At 44.0% G+C, this 17,235-nt stretch overlaps 1 protein-coding gene across 1 annotated transcript in view; it reads right to left on the bottom strand.

Annotated features, from left to right (window-relative positions):
• Positions 1 to 17,235, bottom strand: part of LOC136943733 (CUB and sushi domain-containing protein 3-like) — a 384,366-nt gene that overhangs the window by 128,696 nt on the left and 238,435 nt on the right. Inside the window, exons 47-48 of the mRNA XM_067237158.1 lie at positions 16,566 to 16,754; positions 11,843 to 12,001 (exon numbers count right to left, since the gene is read on the bottom strand). Of these exons, the coding sequence (XP_067093259.1) occupies positions 11,843 to 12,001; positions 16,566 to 16,754 (348 nt within the window). The remainder of the gene's footprint in view (positions 1 to 11,842; positions 12,002 to 16,565; positions 16,755 to 17,235) is intronic.

Raw genomic sequence — 17,235 nt, 5'->3', positions numbered from 1 at the left:
TTGGGCAAGGCACTTCACCCTACTTGCCTCGGGGAGAATTTCCCTGTACTTACTGTAAGTCGCTCTGACTTTGACTTTAAGGTCCTTTTCCTCACATACAAAGCTCTACACGGACAAGGACCTAGCTACATTGCTAACTCCTTTATAAACTACACACCAGCTAGAACACTGCGATCATCAAATGCAGGCCTATTAGAGGTCACCAGAAGCAGTCATAAGAAGACTGGTGATTCGGCCATTGTCAATTACGCCCCAAAACTATGGAACAAATTACCCATAAATATTAGGGAAGCAAACACTCTAGACATTTTTAAAAGACAGCTTAAAACCTACCTTTTTACCGAAGCATTTAAGTAATTTTATCTCAAAAGGGTTTTCCTACTTTTATTGGGTGTGCTTTGCCTTCGGCAAGGGCACAACCTTTGTTCTCTCACATATATATTATTATTATTATTCTTTTTATTCTTTTTGCCCACCTAAAACTCAGTCAATATTTGGCCTACATAGACAACGTAGGTGTCAAAAGTTTCGTCTTGGTAGCGATTGAGTTGCTTCTATTGGAATTTACGTTCCGTTGCATGGTTTGGGCTTAAGTTAAGTTTTTGTGGCGAAAAGTGAAGCTAACGGTGGCTAATTTGCTAGCCACAGTCACTGACGTTACTACATTTACATTTAGTCATTTAGCAGACCCTCTTATCCAGAGCGACTTACAGTAAGTACAGGGACATTCCCCCGAGGCAAGTAGGGTGAAGTGTCTTGCCCAAGGACACAGCGTCAGTTGGCATGACCGGGAATCGAACTGGCAACCTTCGGATTACTAGCCCGATTCCCTCACCGCTCAGCCACCTGACTCCCTATACGTTACCTGACTCCCCTATATGTTACTAACGTCACTACGTCACTAACGTTACGAAAACACGCGTGACTACCTTTGGCAGAACATTCGTTTTGCATCTGTTAACCTGGGGGATAGCTAGGCTAACTATAGCTTTACTGCAAGGCAGCTGCAGAAACGCCACAAGCAAAGAGGCCAGGGTGATAACTATTTACTCATTTTACTTAGTGATATGACACACAATTGTCATGTGTAATGTACAGTATAAGCTGATATTATTAAGGAAGTACATCTACTTTCGGAAACAGTAGTCTACTATTTCACTGAAGTATTAGCATCATGACATTAGCCTGTGTTGCCCGGGCAACACATACTACAGTGGTCTATGATGTAGCGTTATCTGTTTTCAATCGTTAAAATAAACATTCCTCATATACATTTTCGTTGTAGGATTTATTCTGACATTAGTAAACGATTTGTTGGTGAAATTACCATTACCTGTGGTTTCAAACCAGTGTAGCTCACTGCAACGCTGTAGCTTACGTGAGACACACTACAAAAACATCTACACTACACAGCTGTTTAGGATTTCAAAAGGCGACAGAACATGTTCGGCACTCCCCTTACTTAAATCAAAAGTCTATCTAACTACTAACCTGAACTTCATTGCCACAGCCTAAACGTTGTCAATCTGTTCATGAAAATAATTAATTTCAGCTTAAACCGTACAACGGAACGTTAAATCCAATTCAACCAACGCAATCGCTACCAAGACGAACACAGCAGTAGTCTAGTACTGTACCGTAGTAGTACAATTTACCGGGGCAGCTTCTCCACACAGGGCTATATCGCATTTTGCGTTGTTACTGACAATGATCGCTACCAGTGAGCTTTTTATGAATGAGCGATTTTCCACTAAATAAATGTCAAGCTTATTTACGTTTTTGGGGGCATATTTTCAGTTAGCAGATGGTACTGTTTGAATCGCGATTCTATCTTCTGCTGGTAGTCGTAGAATAATCTTCAAAGGGGGTACTTTATTAGGTGTGCTCAAGCCTTTGGAGAGAGCACAACCTTTGTTCTCTCACATATATATTTATTTATTATTATTATTTATTTTCGCCCCCCTAAGGATCAGTCAATATTTGGACTACATACACAACGGCGGTGTCAAAAGGTTCGTCTTGGTAGCGATTGCGTTGGTTGTATTTTTATTTACGTTCCGTTGCATGGTTTAAGTAGAAATTGCGTTTTTGTGGTGAAAGGTGAAGCTAACGGTGGCTAATTTGCTAGCCACAGTCACTGACGTTACTAACGTCACTACGTCACTAACGTCACGAAAACACGCGTGACTACCTGTAGCAGAACATTCGTTTCACATCTGTTAACTTGGGGGATAGCTAGGCTAACTATAGCTTTACTGCAAGGCAGCTGCAGGAACGCCACAAGCAAAGAGGCCAGGGTGATAACTATTTACTCATTTTACTTTGTGATGTGAAACACAATTATGAAATGTAATGTACAATATTAGCTGATATTATTAAGGAAGTAGGCCCACATCTACTTTTGGAAACGGTAGTCTACTATTTCACTGAAGCATTAGCATCATGACATTAGCCTCTGTTGCCCGGGCAACACATACTACAGTGGTCTATGATGCATCTGTTTTCAATCTTTAAAATAAACATTCCTCACAAATACATTTTCGTTGTAGGATTTATTATGACATTACATTACAAGTAAACGATTTGTGGGTGAAATTATCATTACCTGTGGTTTCAAACCAGTGTTGCTCACTGCAATGCTGTAGCCTATGCGAGACACTACAAAAACATCTACACAGCTGTAGGAAGTCAAACGGCGACAGAACATGTTCGGCACTCCCCTTACTTAAATCAAAAGTCTATCTAACTACTAACCTGGGGGGTATTCGTCGTAGCTCGCTAAGCGGTTTAGCGAGCTAATTTTCAGGCTAAGATAAAAAACGCCCCTCTTTTTGGTTCGTGGAAGCAACTTTCGATAAATCACCATAGTAACATATCAATTAGCACTAACCTGCTCCAGAGCAGGCTAACATAAGTGTAGCTGGATAAGCTTGCCACACCCCCGGAAAATAACATGGCAGCTCCCTTTTTGAGAGACCCAGTTGACCAAGGAGCTATATTGTAGTTCGATTAGCTTTCCATACCAATAGAGTTCTTCGCAATTGCCAAGATCCTTTATTTCACACGGATGAGTTCTTGTTTGAGCGATATCGATTCAGCCGACTATTTGCAAGACCTTCTCGGGCCGTGCATTGCAAATATCACACGCCGCAGCAAGCTTTATGCTTTATTATGAGCTTATGCTGCTGTATGTGAATATGTAACGCTATGTTTTACAAAATGTCTTGTCTTATCTGTTGTGCCTGTGCTTTTTCACTGTGGGAGAGTGGGAAACGTCATATCGATTCCTTTTCATGTCTTGACATGTGAAGAAATGGACAATAAAGCTACTTGAAACTTTAACTGTGCTTCAGACTGCATAGCCTTGAGATTTTTTGCGTCAGGTAGGCTATAGGCTACATTTTTATACAGTATAGGCGATGCAGAAAACATTGGCAAAGCCGCAGCATGCGTTGCTGTAAGAAAAGTGTACTTGGCGCTTAACCAGCTGATGAATCAATTCATCATATTCCCTGGCCATGTCCCAGTCAATGAAATCAAAGAGGGATTTACACATAGCCCTACATGCACATATATAGTAGGCCTACATGATATAAGCGCAGTATATCCTCATAATTGTCTATGAATTCGTATCAATTAGATACTCTTTGGCCTTGTTTTTATCTAGCCTACTTATTCTGAAAGAGTTGAGATCATTATTTTCGCTAGCAAGATCTCATTCGATTATTAATTTCCATTAAGCCTATACAGGCAGGCACATTTAAAGAAATGTGATCTGATTGATTGGGGTAATGAGGCACTTAAGATGAGCCTATACATTTCCCCAAAACTTTCGCATTTAGCTTATTGGCAATTTTTTGCCAAGCTGCTTGTCTTGCTCTGGCAGCGGTGGCGGTGTTTGACTTAGCCATGATAATATATGCTTATTGTCTTATAGAGACTCATTATAATAGTTTGCTCGGATGGCGAGAATAGCCTATCACCGCTCTCTCTTTCGTATTTTCCGCCATCATACCGTTAGAAAATCACGGTTTTGGTGATCGACCTTTCCTGCCTTTTGAAGTAGGACGTGCACGTGCAATTTCCCTGATAAGTTTAGCCTGATTGAAATTAACCACATGATTTGGATGCGGATCAGCCGTTGACGAACCGATATTTGCTATTCTCACTCATCTCGCTAATGTTAACGGGTTAAAGGGACAATTGATTAACTTAGCTTCAACCCTTACGACGAACGGGGCCCTGAACTTCATTGCCACAGCCTAAACGTTGTCAATCTGTTCATGAAAATAATCTATTTCAGCCTAAACCGTAAAACGGAACGTTAAATCCAATTCAACCAACGCAATCGCTACCAAGACGAACACAGCAGTAGTCTAGTACTGTACCGTAGTAGTACAATTTACCGGGGCAGCTTCTCCACACAGGGCTATATCGCATTTTGCGTTGTTACTGACAATGATCGCTACCAGTGAGCTTTTTATGAATGAGCGATTTTCCACTAAATAAATGTCAAGCTTATTTACGTTTTGGGGGGCATATTTTCAGTTAGCAGATGGTACTGTTTGAATCGCGATTCCATCTTCTACTGCCGGGTAACGTAGAATAATCTTCAAAGGGGGTTCTTTATTAATGAATGAATGAATGCAATGAGTAGGCTACATGCCTGAAAATATCACGAGAAGGGAAAAACGTAAAATGACGTTTAAGTCATAGAGATTAGGTCCATTTTTACACCGGTCTGCCAAATTTATTCGTTTTGATTCAACGATGAGGCTGCCTCTTGCAGGGGAAATGAGAAGACATCTATTTCATTCTACACTTCACTCGTATTTTCAGTTGTAAATGAGCAGCAAAAAAAAATGCTTTTAAATCTATTTAATCTTTATAAATAATAAGTATGCATTTTCATATAAAATATACAGAAATAAGTTGTAAAAATGTCATTCAAAAACGGACCCCTGTGCAACCGACGCAAGCAAGCACACCCTACAATTTCCCCAGAAATTGTACCCTCTCTAGTTAATGAATGCAATATGAGTAGGCTAAATGCCTGAAAATATCACGAGAAGGGACAACTTAAAAGGACGTTTAAGTCATAGAGATTAGGTCCATTTTTACACCGGTCTGCCAAATGTATTCGTTTTGATTCAGCCTGTCAGCTGCCTCTTGCAGGGGAAATGAGAAGACATCATATTTCATTCTACACTTCACTCGTATTTTGAGTTGTAAATGAGCAGCAAAAAAAAGATGCTTTTAAATCTATGTAATCTTTATAAATAATAAGTAGGCCCGATGCATTTTTATATAAAATATACAGACCCCTGTGCAACCGACGCAAGCAAGCACACCCTACAATTTCCCCAGAAATTGTATCCTCTCTAGTTAGTTATATTATTGTAGAATCTTGGTTTAGTAAATTTGGGTCATTATTTGACTTGCTATTTTTACTTTGTCTAGGTCAGAGTTGGCAAACTCTGATAGCATACAAGAACTCTGGTCGCGTGAAGTATTTAAACAAATATGTAAAACAATCTGTATTCTTGATCTGAGGCAAAGGATCCGTTAACAGAGAATACGGCCCATACTCTTGACCTGGGGAAAGGATCTGTTAACAGAGTGTATGTTTTTATATATACAGACCAGGGGTGAACCAAATGTATGTGTGTTACTTGTAATCCTACTTTTATTAGTTATTTTATTGTAGAATCTTGGTTTAGTAAATTTGGGTCATTATTTGACTTGCTAATTTTACTTTGTCTAGGTCAGAGTTGGCGAACTCTGATAGCGTACAAGAACTCTGGTCGCGTGAAGTATTTAAACAAATATGTAAAACAATCTGTATTCTTGATCTGAGGCAAAGGATCTGTTAACAGATAATGCGGCCCATACTCTTGACCTTTTAAGATGCATGTTTAATGTTGTTTTCTCTCTTGAACAGAGATCTTATTGGGATTTTTATTTTTGTTTGAATTGTTTATCACTTGTATTATTGTTTTTATTGATTTTATGTAAAGCACCTTGAGCTACAATTCTTGTATGAAATGTGCTATATAAATAAAGTCTTACTTACTTACTTACATACACGAGTGCATCGGTCCTCTGGCCGATGGGCCATTGCACGTCAGGGCATGTGGCCCTCCAGCCTTGGTTGACTGCAGCCTACCTTTGCTGTCGTCTGGTTTCGTCGGTATAGGAACAGTTCTATGGGTCTGTCCTTGCCTTGCCATCTCCTGCAGGATCCGGCCCGGGGTATGTATGCTTTTTGTCATTATGTTATAATCTCGTAATTATTATGGTCGCACCGATCGGTGCTGTGCACCTTTGTCGGTCGTTCTCAGAATCAGAATGGGTTTTTATTCGCCATGAAAGTTTGCACCAACAAGGAATTTACTTTGGCCGAAAGATACCGACCGAGGCAGCCATTATCGGCACCCCCTTCAAATTTCTGCAGAAACATGAGGAGAGGAGAGGAGAGAAAAAGTCAACCCCCAGACTATGCTCCTAGAGGAGTACAGTGTGGGAACAGAAAAAAACACCTCAGCACATAGGCACATACATAGTACAACATTACAGAACTCATGACATGCAAAGGGGTTGGGAAGCCAGTGCAAACAAGCAGCATCTGGACCTGCGGCCGTAAAAGCCGCTGGTCACAGACCCGCCTGCCACACTGGGGAACGAAGCAGGCGAAGGCGTTGTATGGGGGTGGGGGGGGGGGGGGGGTGATGGCATATCTGTAGTAGGTGAAAGTTAGTGTATGAGTAGGCCTGGGCTGGCGCCTTTGCCTAGGCCACAATCAGTCAGATTCACAGTTCACAGATTGTATTGCCATGGAGACATCCTTGGTCGAGACCCAGACAGGGGCCGCAATCCACAGGTGTCTGTGGGAGGGGGGAAGGGAAGAGACTACAAGAGAGTTTCACTGCAGCGCTCTCCAGGGGAGTTGTTGTTCCAGCAACGGCCTTGGCCAAGGCCTGTGCTGGTTACGGGGCCGAAAGCAGATAAGATTGGGGTTGTTGTTTGGTCGAGTAGCCGCATTCAGTTTCCACGTCTACACATTATGGTCTCCAAATCGGTCCACTTTCCACTTATCCATATTGCGTTGTAAAGTCACAGTCTGAGCGCCAACAGCTCTGCCCATCGCACAATCATGTCGGGCAGCCTTAGGGGGCTTTTGACAGCTGTAGCCGTTTAATCAAATTTCCGATATACCAGAGCAGCGCCCAATCCAAGCCTGTAATCATGGTTCCGAATAGGTAGATGTCCTCCACGGAAAGCACCACTAGGCACACGACACGCCAATTCTCCCACGCGTCCATCGAGTAGCCAGCTGCGAACATCCCGTCAGGACAGTTAGGTTCCCCGAACCCAAGATTCTCTTCGAGAAGATGGTGTCAATTGCGTTGAGAGACCAGCTAATCAATTCCATGTTTCTTGCTTCGGAGAGTGATGCGGAGAGAGTCTCTCGAGTATACAAGACACGACAATACGATAGAAGCCAAGCAGGGAAGGTCAGGGGAGGGGAGGGAGAGAAAAATGCAACCCCCTTCGTCGAGAGCCAAAAGAAAGTTGTGTTGCTTATTCCTCAGAGTTTCATGGTTTCATCCCGTTGGTGAGTAAGTTTATGGTTTCTACTTCTTACCCTCTTATCTTTTGGGGATTCTTCCCGGATAATGGGCAGGTGCCCTCTGATCAATGATTCCCCATGGGGTCTAAGCTCCAAACACTTGTAGTACAATTATCATTCTGTAATAAACATCACTTACTCATACCAGGTCTCTCCTGATTGAATTGAAGCTTTCAATTGAACTTCAATTGAAATTGAAGTTCAGTCAGGCAAGACCGATCCTTGACTCGGGCATATTCGGTAAGGTTTTACTACTAACTACTGACTAAAAATGTAAATGACTAAAAATGTAAATGTAACTCCCCCCGCTAAGAACACTCTACTTTCCCTCTTTCCTGTGTTGGGCTGTCATATGGTTCCAGTTCGATTAGAACTCCCGTCTATCAATTAATCCTGTCAAAGGATCACATGATTGTGCCTTTAAATATGATTCTCTCCCTGTGTAGTTTGTCAATGCTATCAAGTGCGCGACCCTCCACCTCCCCGTCGCCTTCCAGTGCCTTGTTGCTGTTCTTCGGCTCTTCTGCCTGGGTCGTCGGCTTCTGCCACCTCCGCCAGTGTCTGGACTCCATGGGGGATTCTTCTTGGATGTTGGGCAGGCGCCCTCTGATCAATGATTCCCCATGGGGTCTAAGCTCCAAACACTTGTAGTACAATTATCATTCTGTAATAAACATCACTTACTCATAGCAGGTCTCTCCTGATTGAAATATATTATTTCTTGCTTATCACCCTATACAAAGACATATGTCTTACAAATAAGCTTCGTATTTCAAGTCAACCGGAGCTATGGTTCATGAATAATCTTGTTGTTTTGGACAAATCTTTAATGTACAGAAAAATCCAATATGGCGGCCGTTATAGGTTCTTGCGGCTTTTTTGTTCCTCGTGAGCAGTAAGGCGTATGAACTCAATTTCAGAATTTTGGGACTTATGGCCTGCTAAGGGCATCACTTTGAAAATTGACATATTGGGGTGTGGCCTGTAGCGTGACCTATTGTCTCATGTAGGCCATGTTTGGTATGGTAGTTACTAATGCTCTGCCGTTTCAACATGCCAAACTTTTTGCATTACTGGTCTAGGGGCTGCCATTGACTCCCATGGAACAAACATAATAATACAATCAATAACAATAGGTTCCCTCCTACCGGAGGAACCCTAATAACAATAGGGTCCTCCTACCGTAGGAACCCTAATAATACAGACAAAATTGAAATGTAGGACATTCCTTATGGCTTGCGGGATGCGGGACAAAGCTGCCAATTTCGGGACTGTCCCACAAAATGCAGGACAGGTGGTAAGCCTACATTGAATTGACATTTAAATAAAGAGTCTAATAAACTTGATAAACAAAATGCTTATCTAAACAACGTCACTGCACTCCGTTGTATTATAAATAAGACACATGCAGAAGAGTACCTGGTTCTTGAGCGGATAGTGGGAAACGAAACCCATTCTAATTTGTATACACACACACACACACATCATTCCTATCATTAGAAAGATGTGCGCCAAATCAAGGGGGAGTGCTCAAAACCTGTCACACACACTGTGAAGATGAATGGTAGCTGATGCGTTTGGGCAGGAAAAATAAGCCCATTCAGATAAAAAAAAAAATGTGTGATTTAATCATGTGAGTGTAGTGTGCATCATATCACCCATCGCCGTGTTCTCAGCCCATAAGTTTAGCTCCGATAGGCGGCACTATAAGTTGCACACATACGCGCCCTCAATTACCTTAGTGTTCTGTGCTGCTGCCATTGCTGGTCGCTTCTCATTATCTCTATTGTGTTGGCCTGTCTATCGTTCGAAATCGGAAATTCATGCCAGGTAATCGTCTGGCTCAATACGTTGCTCGGGGAACACATCGCACAGCGTATCACGGTGCACACCAGCAATGTTCAATTCGTCCAGAGTCAAGTTCTTAACCATTCTAAGGTCGCTGCCTTACAGCAATACAGACACATCCCTGCTAGGGATGTTCATAAATGATCATGAATTGATTCATTGATGTTAAGTATTTCACCAGTTAAACGTAGGCGATCACCCGATAACATTTGCCGTCTCCATTGTTACTTTAGAATTACTTTAGGCAGTAATTCTGCTCCAGTGTTTACGCTATATTCACCATTACAGCCGCTGCTTCAGAATTGACTTAACAACCGCGGAGCTATCCGCGCCACAGAACTCGAACAACGGTCTTCCGTTCTCTCTCTAATGAAGAGAATGAGCAACTGGAACCGTGAAAGGACTTCAATCATCCGAGAAGTCAAATCAAATCAAATGTATTTGTATAGCCCTTTTTACACGCAAGCATGTCTCAAGTCACGACAACCAATTAAACAACAGCATGAGTACAGCAAAGCACTTTTTTTTGGCTCAGTGAGGCAGAAACAAACAGGGCAGAGGACAGTATATGATACAGTAACACTACTTCTTCGGCCCTTATATCGACTCCCTGCTCGAGGCGGTGTTTCTCACAGCTTTCTATGGGTTTCTGCGGTGCGGTGAATACACCACTTTTCTATCCGTCTTGCGATCTCACCATGCATGTCCGTGGGAAGTGGGATGTTCACCGTTGTACTAAAGCACTGCAGACTGATCGAAATGTAGGCGCCCCCATTGTGACAGGCCAAACTAAGGCCCCGGCGACGCTTGATGAGCCTGTTTACCAGTAACATAGCCGACAAGGCCATGACCAGATCATGGCTCATGCAACGCCTCCGAATTCTGTGCAAGCACTGTGGCCTGTCCCCGGAGCTGTATACGACGCATTCCTTCCGGATAGGGGCGGCCACCTCTCCTTCTGGTGTCCATGTCCACGCTGGACATTGTGGAAGCGCAGAAAAACATGTGCACTTGAGAAGGGAAACTGAGTGACATAATGCTTAATGCTCAAACTGATCAAGCGCTCGAGCTGAGCGGGTCTGAGACCTCTGGTGACCAATGTGGTCCGCATGTATCCTGTGGCTGGGTGGCTTCGGTGTGTTTTTCGCCACTAGTAAATAGTGGGATGTCATGGGGTAGCTCAGGAGCGCTGGTGTTTTGGGGGATTTCACTCGTTGCTCCCTGCCACATTGTTATGCATGCTGTAGCAAAGGCAGGAAGCACTTCTCCATGTACATCCAATCCTCCAAAGTCAAACCTATTGTAATGTATATGAATAAATGGTGAAATCACTCACGTGAGTGTCTTGACTTAAATAAGCAAAGCTAGTTCAGGCATGGCACTCGGGCATCGCACGTCATTTCACCCATTCCCATGTTCTCAGCCAATAGGTTTAGCTCTGATTAGCGGCACTGATTACCTTAGTGTTCTGCGCTGCTGCCACCCTCTACCATCCCCTTCTCCCCTATGTTGTCTGTCTGTGCTCCCCGTTGGGGGATTTCACTTGTTGCTCCCTGCCTCATTGTCATGCATGCTGTAGCAAAGGCAGGGAGCGCTTCCCCATGTACATCCAATCCGCCTATGTCAAACCTATTCTCGTGTATATGTATAAATGGTGAAATCAATCTTGACTGAACTATGCATGTCTGGCCCAAGGGCAAACACGGTTTTCAACTGGCTTTAACATGTAAAATATGTTTGTATCCGTATTATGCAAAAGGTTATTGCTTTCTAATCAAATTCAAACACTATTGTTTTTTATTATTGTTGCTTGTCTTTTTTTTTTCCCACAGGTACACTTGCACTTATAGCAGTTCATGTTGTTTAATTGTAACTTGTTTAACTACATGCTCTTATGGTTCTTCCCTTTGGCACTTACTCACTGTTCACAATGTGTGCTTCATGTTTTGGCTACTCGCAATGTTTTGTGGCTATCTCGTTGTTATGATCAGTGACCTATGCACTTTGTAAAGCTCTCTCTTGGAAGTCGCTTTGGATAAAAGCGTCTGCTAAATGAATAAATGTAAATGTACAATGCACTGAATAACATTAAAAACATGAATAAGAAGCTGAAAAGATATGTGCTGGTCCTGATAAACTAGACATTTCTAGCACACCAAAGCAAGACTTTAAATGTCCAATTCAAACAGATACTGCTCAACAACCTGATCCAACAAATTAGGATCAGTATAAAAAAATAATCTATATCCTACTCAAGGGTAAATCCCAGCAAATCTTCCATCAAAAAATATTTTTGAATTTCCAAGAGTTTTATGACAGGAGGACATGCCAATGAGTAGTAGATTATTATTAGCGGATACATACTTTGATACTCACCCACATATCTAAGGTGGAAGCCTCGGCGGTTGGTGCCATGGTCGGATGACCATCGGAGCAGGAGCTGGTGACCAGTGGTGGTCAGACTGAAGGGTGTGACCACATCACCACTGAGCGATGCCAGGTTCTGGCTGTAAATGTTGGGCCCTGCGATACACACTCATAGTCAACACATACACACCCATAAACTTGACTTCAACCACATGCCAACTCAAGATTCAACCATGACTGTTGTACAGTACACAAATACAGGCAAGTACATACTGTCTAGAATTATCACAATCCCAGATAGATCCCAGAAAGGGAAGAGGAACCAGACGCAGAGTAAATGGTGATGTGTTTATTTTTCTCCCAAACAGGACAAGGCAAGAATCGTAGTCAGACGGAAACAGGTCGGTAATCCACAAGGCAAAAGTATCCAAAGTGCTAGGCAAACGTCGAAGTCAAAGATACAGGGCAAAGGTCTATACACAATCTCAATATTAATTATCTGTAGGCTCAGTACGTCGTTAACACAAACAATACCTCACAAATGAAACAAACAAACTTTAGTTTCTTTGACTTAAATAGGCACGCTAACGATTAACAGGTATAATCAATAAAACCAAACGACAGCCAGAACACAGGACATAGAAACGAAATACTAGACAGTGAAAAACCAAAACCCACACAGTACCCCCCACCCACGGGAGGCACCCGACGACCAACAGACAAAACAGCACAGCCGACCGGCGGGGGCTGTCACACAGGCCGAGCCGGCCGCGTCGGGGGTCTACCCAGAGGGCGAGGAAACCAACTCCGGGTCCAGAATGTCCCGGGCAGGAACCCAAGACTGGTCTTCTGGGCCGTAGTCCTCCCAATCAACGAGATACTGAAGGCCACCACCCCTGCGACGGGAATCAAGGATATCCTGGATGGAGTACGCTGGTGCCCCACCAACATCCAAAGGAGGCGGGGGGGTATGATGAGAATCCAGAGGATGAAGAGGACTGAACCGGACAGGCTTGAGCAGGGACATGTGGAAGGAGGAGTGGATCCGGTACTGACGGGGAAGCTGAAGACGGTAGGTTACAGGAGAAAAACGGTTGAGTATCTTGAAAGGACCTATATAACTGGGACTGAGTTTTCTGCAGGGGAGGTGGAGCCGGACGTCCTGAGTTGACACCCGTTGACCTGGGTGATAGAGAGGGGTCGGCCGGAGACGACGATACGAAAACGTCTTTTGTGCCTGTGTAGCCCAGTCCAGGTGTCCTGACTCCCACACCTTGTCACTGCGCCAGTCGTCGATGGTGGGAACAGCGCCAGGCTCCGTCTCCCACGGGAACAAGGGGGGTTGATACCCCAAAACACATTGAAACGGTGTCAAACGATGGGAGGAAAGAATGACAGAATTCTGTGCATACTCAGCCCAGGGTAAGTATCGGTTCCAGTCTGAGGGGTTCCTTGCACAGTATTGCCGTAAGTACCTCCCCAGCTCCTGGTTCAGACGCTCTGTCTGGCCATTGGTCTCAGGATGGTAACCGGAAGAGAGAGAGAGACCCCAAGACGTTGATAGAAGGCTTGGCAGACCCTTGAAATAAACTGGGGTCCGCTATCTGACACCACGTCCTCTGGTATGCCATACAAGCGGAACACCTGTTGGAACAAGCATTCCGCCATCTCCATCGCATTGGGGAGCCGGGGTAAAGGCAGTAAGCGACACATCTTTGAAAAGCGGTCTATATCCACTAATATGGTAGTGCAACCTGAAGAAATAGGCAGATCAGTGAGGAAATCAAGGGCGATGTGTGACCAGGGTCTGCTTGAAATAGGAAGCGGTTCAGACACAGAAATGAAATCGAGTAAAAAAGAGGCACCAGCGAGCCTGCCAGGGATTCAACCTCTTAGCCCGTTTGAGGTATTCTAGGTATATTGTCTGAAAAAATCAAGACGTCATCGATGTAAACAAGAATGAACCGGTCTATCATGTCCCTAAAAATATCGCTCATGTAGGCTTGGAATACGGAGGGAGCATTGGTAAGGCCGTATGGCATGACCAGATATTCATAATGCCCCCTGGGAGTGATAAAGGCAGTTTTCTACTCGTCTCCTTTGTGTATGCGCACAAGATTGTAGGCGCTCCGTAAGTCCAGTTTTGTGTACACTGTAGCGTGTCCTACTAGCTCCAAAGCAGCAGGGATGAGAGGGAGTGGATAACGGTTCTTTATTGTTAGTTCGTTCAAGGCACGGTAATCGATGCAAGGTCTCAGACCCCCATCTTTCTTTGAGATAAAGAAGAAGCTACTTGCAACCGGAGACGTGGAAGGGCGGATAAAAACTAATTTCAGGGTTTCGACTATGTAGTCAGTCATGGCTTGTGTTTCAGGGATAGAGGGTAGATCTGCCCCTTAGATGGAATCCTGTTGTCCCTGAGATCGATGGAGTAATCCCAAGCGCGATGATAGAATGGTGGCGTTTTCTTTGCTGAAGACATCACTGAACTGATGGTATTCTGGAGGAACGTGAACAGGAGCGGTTGGTGTCGAATCCTCTATTGCGGTAGCTCTGCAAGGTAGTTCCATGCATTTGGAGTGACAGTTTGTATTCCAATGCATCAATTCCCCTTTTCGCCAGGAAATGGCAGGATCGTGTAGGCAAAGCGAGGGATGGCCAAGAATCATAGGTTCCTTGGAGGAAGGTAGCACTAACAGTTGGATGGTTTCAGTGTGCAGAAGCCCTATCTGCAGGGTCAAACAGGCAGTCTGCTGCGTGATGTATCCATTGCTGAGGGGCTGACCATTCAGGGGGTTAATCTTTAGTGGAGGAGAAAGAGAGGTTAGTTCGATCTCCAGTTTATTGGCTAGCTCTACATCGATGAAGTTACCAGCTGCTCCGGAATCCAGTAGAGCCAGAACAGATTTTTGAATAGAGGAATTACTTAAGATAGCGGGAACAGAGAGTTGTCTCTGTGTGATATTGAGGAGGGCAGAGAGTCCTACCTGGGCCGGAGAATCCAATCTGGGCTTGGGCGGCAAAGACGGGCGGATAGGGCATTGTAGCACCATGTGTCTCTCACTCCCGCAGTAAAGGCAGAGACGTTCCCTGTAGCATCTGCTTTTCTTCTCCAGGCTTACAGGAGCTTGTCCAAGTTGCATGGGTTCGTGTGTTGGATGTGCGGTATTCTGGAACTCCGGTGGTGGGTTAGGTGAGACAGGAAACATAGGTCTGCGACTCCTAGGTGGCTGGGATTTCTTCCGGGTAGCCAGGAGGTGGTCTATGGAAATGGACATCCGAATAAACTGACTTAGATCAGTAAGATCGCCATGACAGGCTAACTATGCTTGGAGTTCAGGAATCAGACCCCTGCGGTATATGGTTAGGAGAGCGGCCTCGCTCCACCCACTACTGACAGCCAAGGTGCCGAACTCCTCCAGGGCATAATCCGCCGCAGAGCCTCCACCCTGTCTGATCTCGCAGGGAAGATCCCCCACACTCTGTCCGGCGATAGGATGGTCAAAAACCTCAGTGAACAAGGAGATTAACTGAGTCTCTGAGTCTAAATCCAGGCTGTGTGCAGCCCACAATGCCCTAGCCCATTCTAATGCTTTACCGGTGAGCAGGGATATGATGAAATCAACCTTGTCTTTCTTCGTACGGAAATCACGAGCATGGTGGTCACAGTAGATGGAGTATTGCATGAGGAAGCCCTTGCATTGACCAGGAGAAGCATCATATTTGGGAGGGGCAACGACAGGAGTACGGGCTGCGGGAGGTGCAGGGGTACCTGCTAACTGGGCTTGTTGTGGAGTAGATGGCACAGCTCATCAATGTGTTGCCCTTCTTGCTGTTGTAGACGGTGATGTACCTCTGCTGGATCCATGTTGAAGGGTGAGGTATTCTGTCACGATCCCAGATAGATCCCAGAAAGGGAAGAGGACCCAGACGCAGAGTAAACGGTGATGTGTTTATTTTTCTCCCAAACAGGACAAGACAAGAATCGTAGTCAGATGGAAACAGGTAGGTAATCCACAAGGCAAAAGTATCCAAAGGGCTAGGCAAATGTCGAAGTCAAAAATACAGGGCAAAGGTCTATACACAATCTCAATATTAATTATCTGTAGGGTCAGTACATCATCAACACAAACAATACCTCACAAATGAAACAAAGGGCCCAACTTAACCCTTGTGTTATCTTCGGGTCATTCTGACCCATCAATCATTGTGACCCACCGTCGTATTGCGACAACTTTACCGCATACAAAAACAAAGTGAAGCATTTTCTTTTAACTGTTGGGGTGTCTCAGACCCCCCACATTGCGAAGGTTAAAAGAAAATTATTTGTATTTGTTTGTGTATTGGGTAAAATGTGGTAAACACAACGATGGTTCGTTATGAAGCTTTGGGTCATGTGACCCGAAGGCAGCACAAGGGTTAAATAGGCACGCTAACGATTGACAGGTGAAATCAATACAACCAAATGACAGCCAGAACACAGGACATAGAAACGAAATACTAGACAGTGAAAAACCAAAACCCACACAATAATAATGAACACACATATACACACTCATACACACACAATGGTTGTAATACACACACTTAAACTGTAATGTGATAGTATTTATAATTATTGGTCAAAATGTTTATACTAATGTCTTAATAAATCTGTAATAACAGAATGGCTTTGTGAAGGGCATGATTAAGTGTGCTGCATATCTAGATAACAGTGTACCATCAAATATCTCCAGGATGTCAAACTCCTTCTCTGTCTGGAAGAGCCCAAAGTGGAGGGTGATGTTGTAGCCTTTCTCCACATTAATGAGCCAGGAACACATCTGCAGATTGGGGTAGCTTTCTGGGTATCCCGGACTCAGAATCACACCAGTTGAGTCGAAACGCACTTCATGGGCAGGGCATTGTACTGGAAAGAAAAAAGTGGTAGTAGGTAGATGAGAGAAGGAGGAGGGAAATAAGGGGAGAGACAGGAGAGGTGTGGGAAAGAAACAGACAGAGAGAGGGGAAGGAAGGAAGGACAGGAAAATTACTGTGAAAAAATAACTACTGCAGAAAGAAATTCTGAATTTCTGAACAGTGTTACTGTCTGTTCCCCTGTCATCCATCTATCAAGTAACCTTTCCTTATTGACAATAAAATACACAGACAGCTTTTTATGGTCAAATGACCCATGTTTATCAGTTTTTAGAATTATTTTTGTCCTGGAGGCTGACGTGTTGCCTCTTGCAGTCGGGGAGGAGTTAAAAACAGCTCCGTAAAGTCGGACATTCCAGCTTCTCGTGGTTTGCTGCGTTGACGTCAGTCATGGCCGATCAAGCGCTGTTTGCTTACTTTATCGTTGACGAACAGCATGGTTGCGAATTTAATTGTTTTCGCATTAAAACTTG

This window comes from Osmerus mordax, chromosome 6, assembly GCF_038355195.1.
Source record: "Osmerus mordax isolate fOsmMor3 chromosome 6, fOsmMor3.pri, whole genome shotgun sequence".
NCBI classification, from domain to species: Eukaryota; Metazoa; Chordata; class Actinopteri; order Osmeriformes; family Osmeridae; genus Osmerus; species Osmerus mordax.
This window is presented reverse-complemented; position numbering and strand designations above follow the sequence as displayed.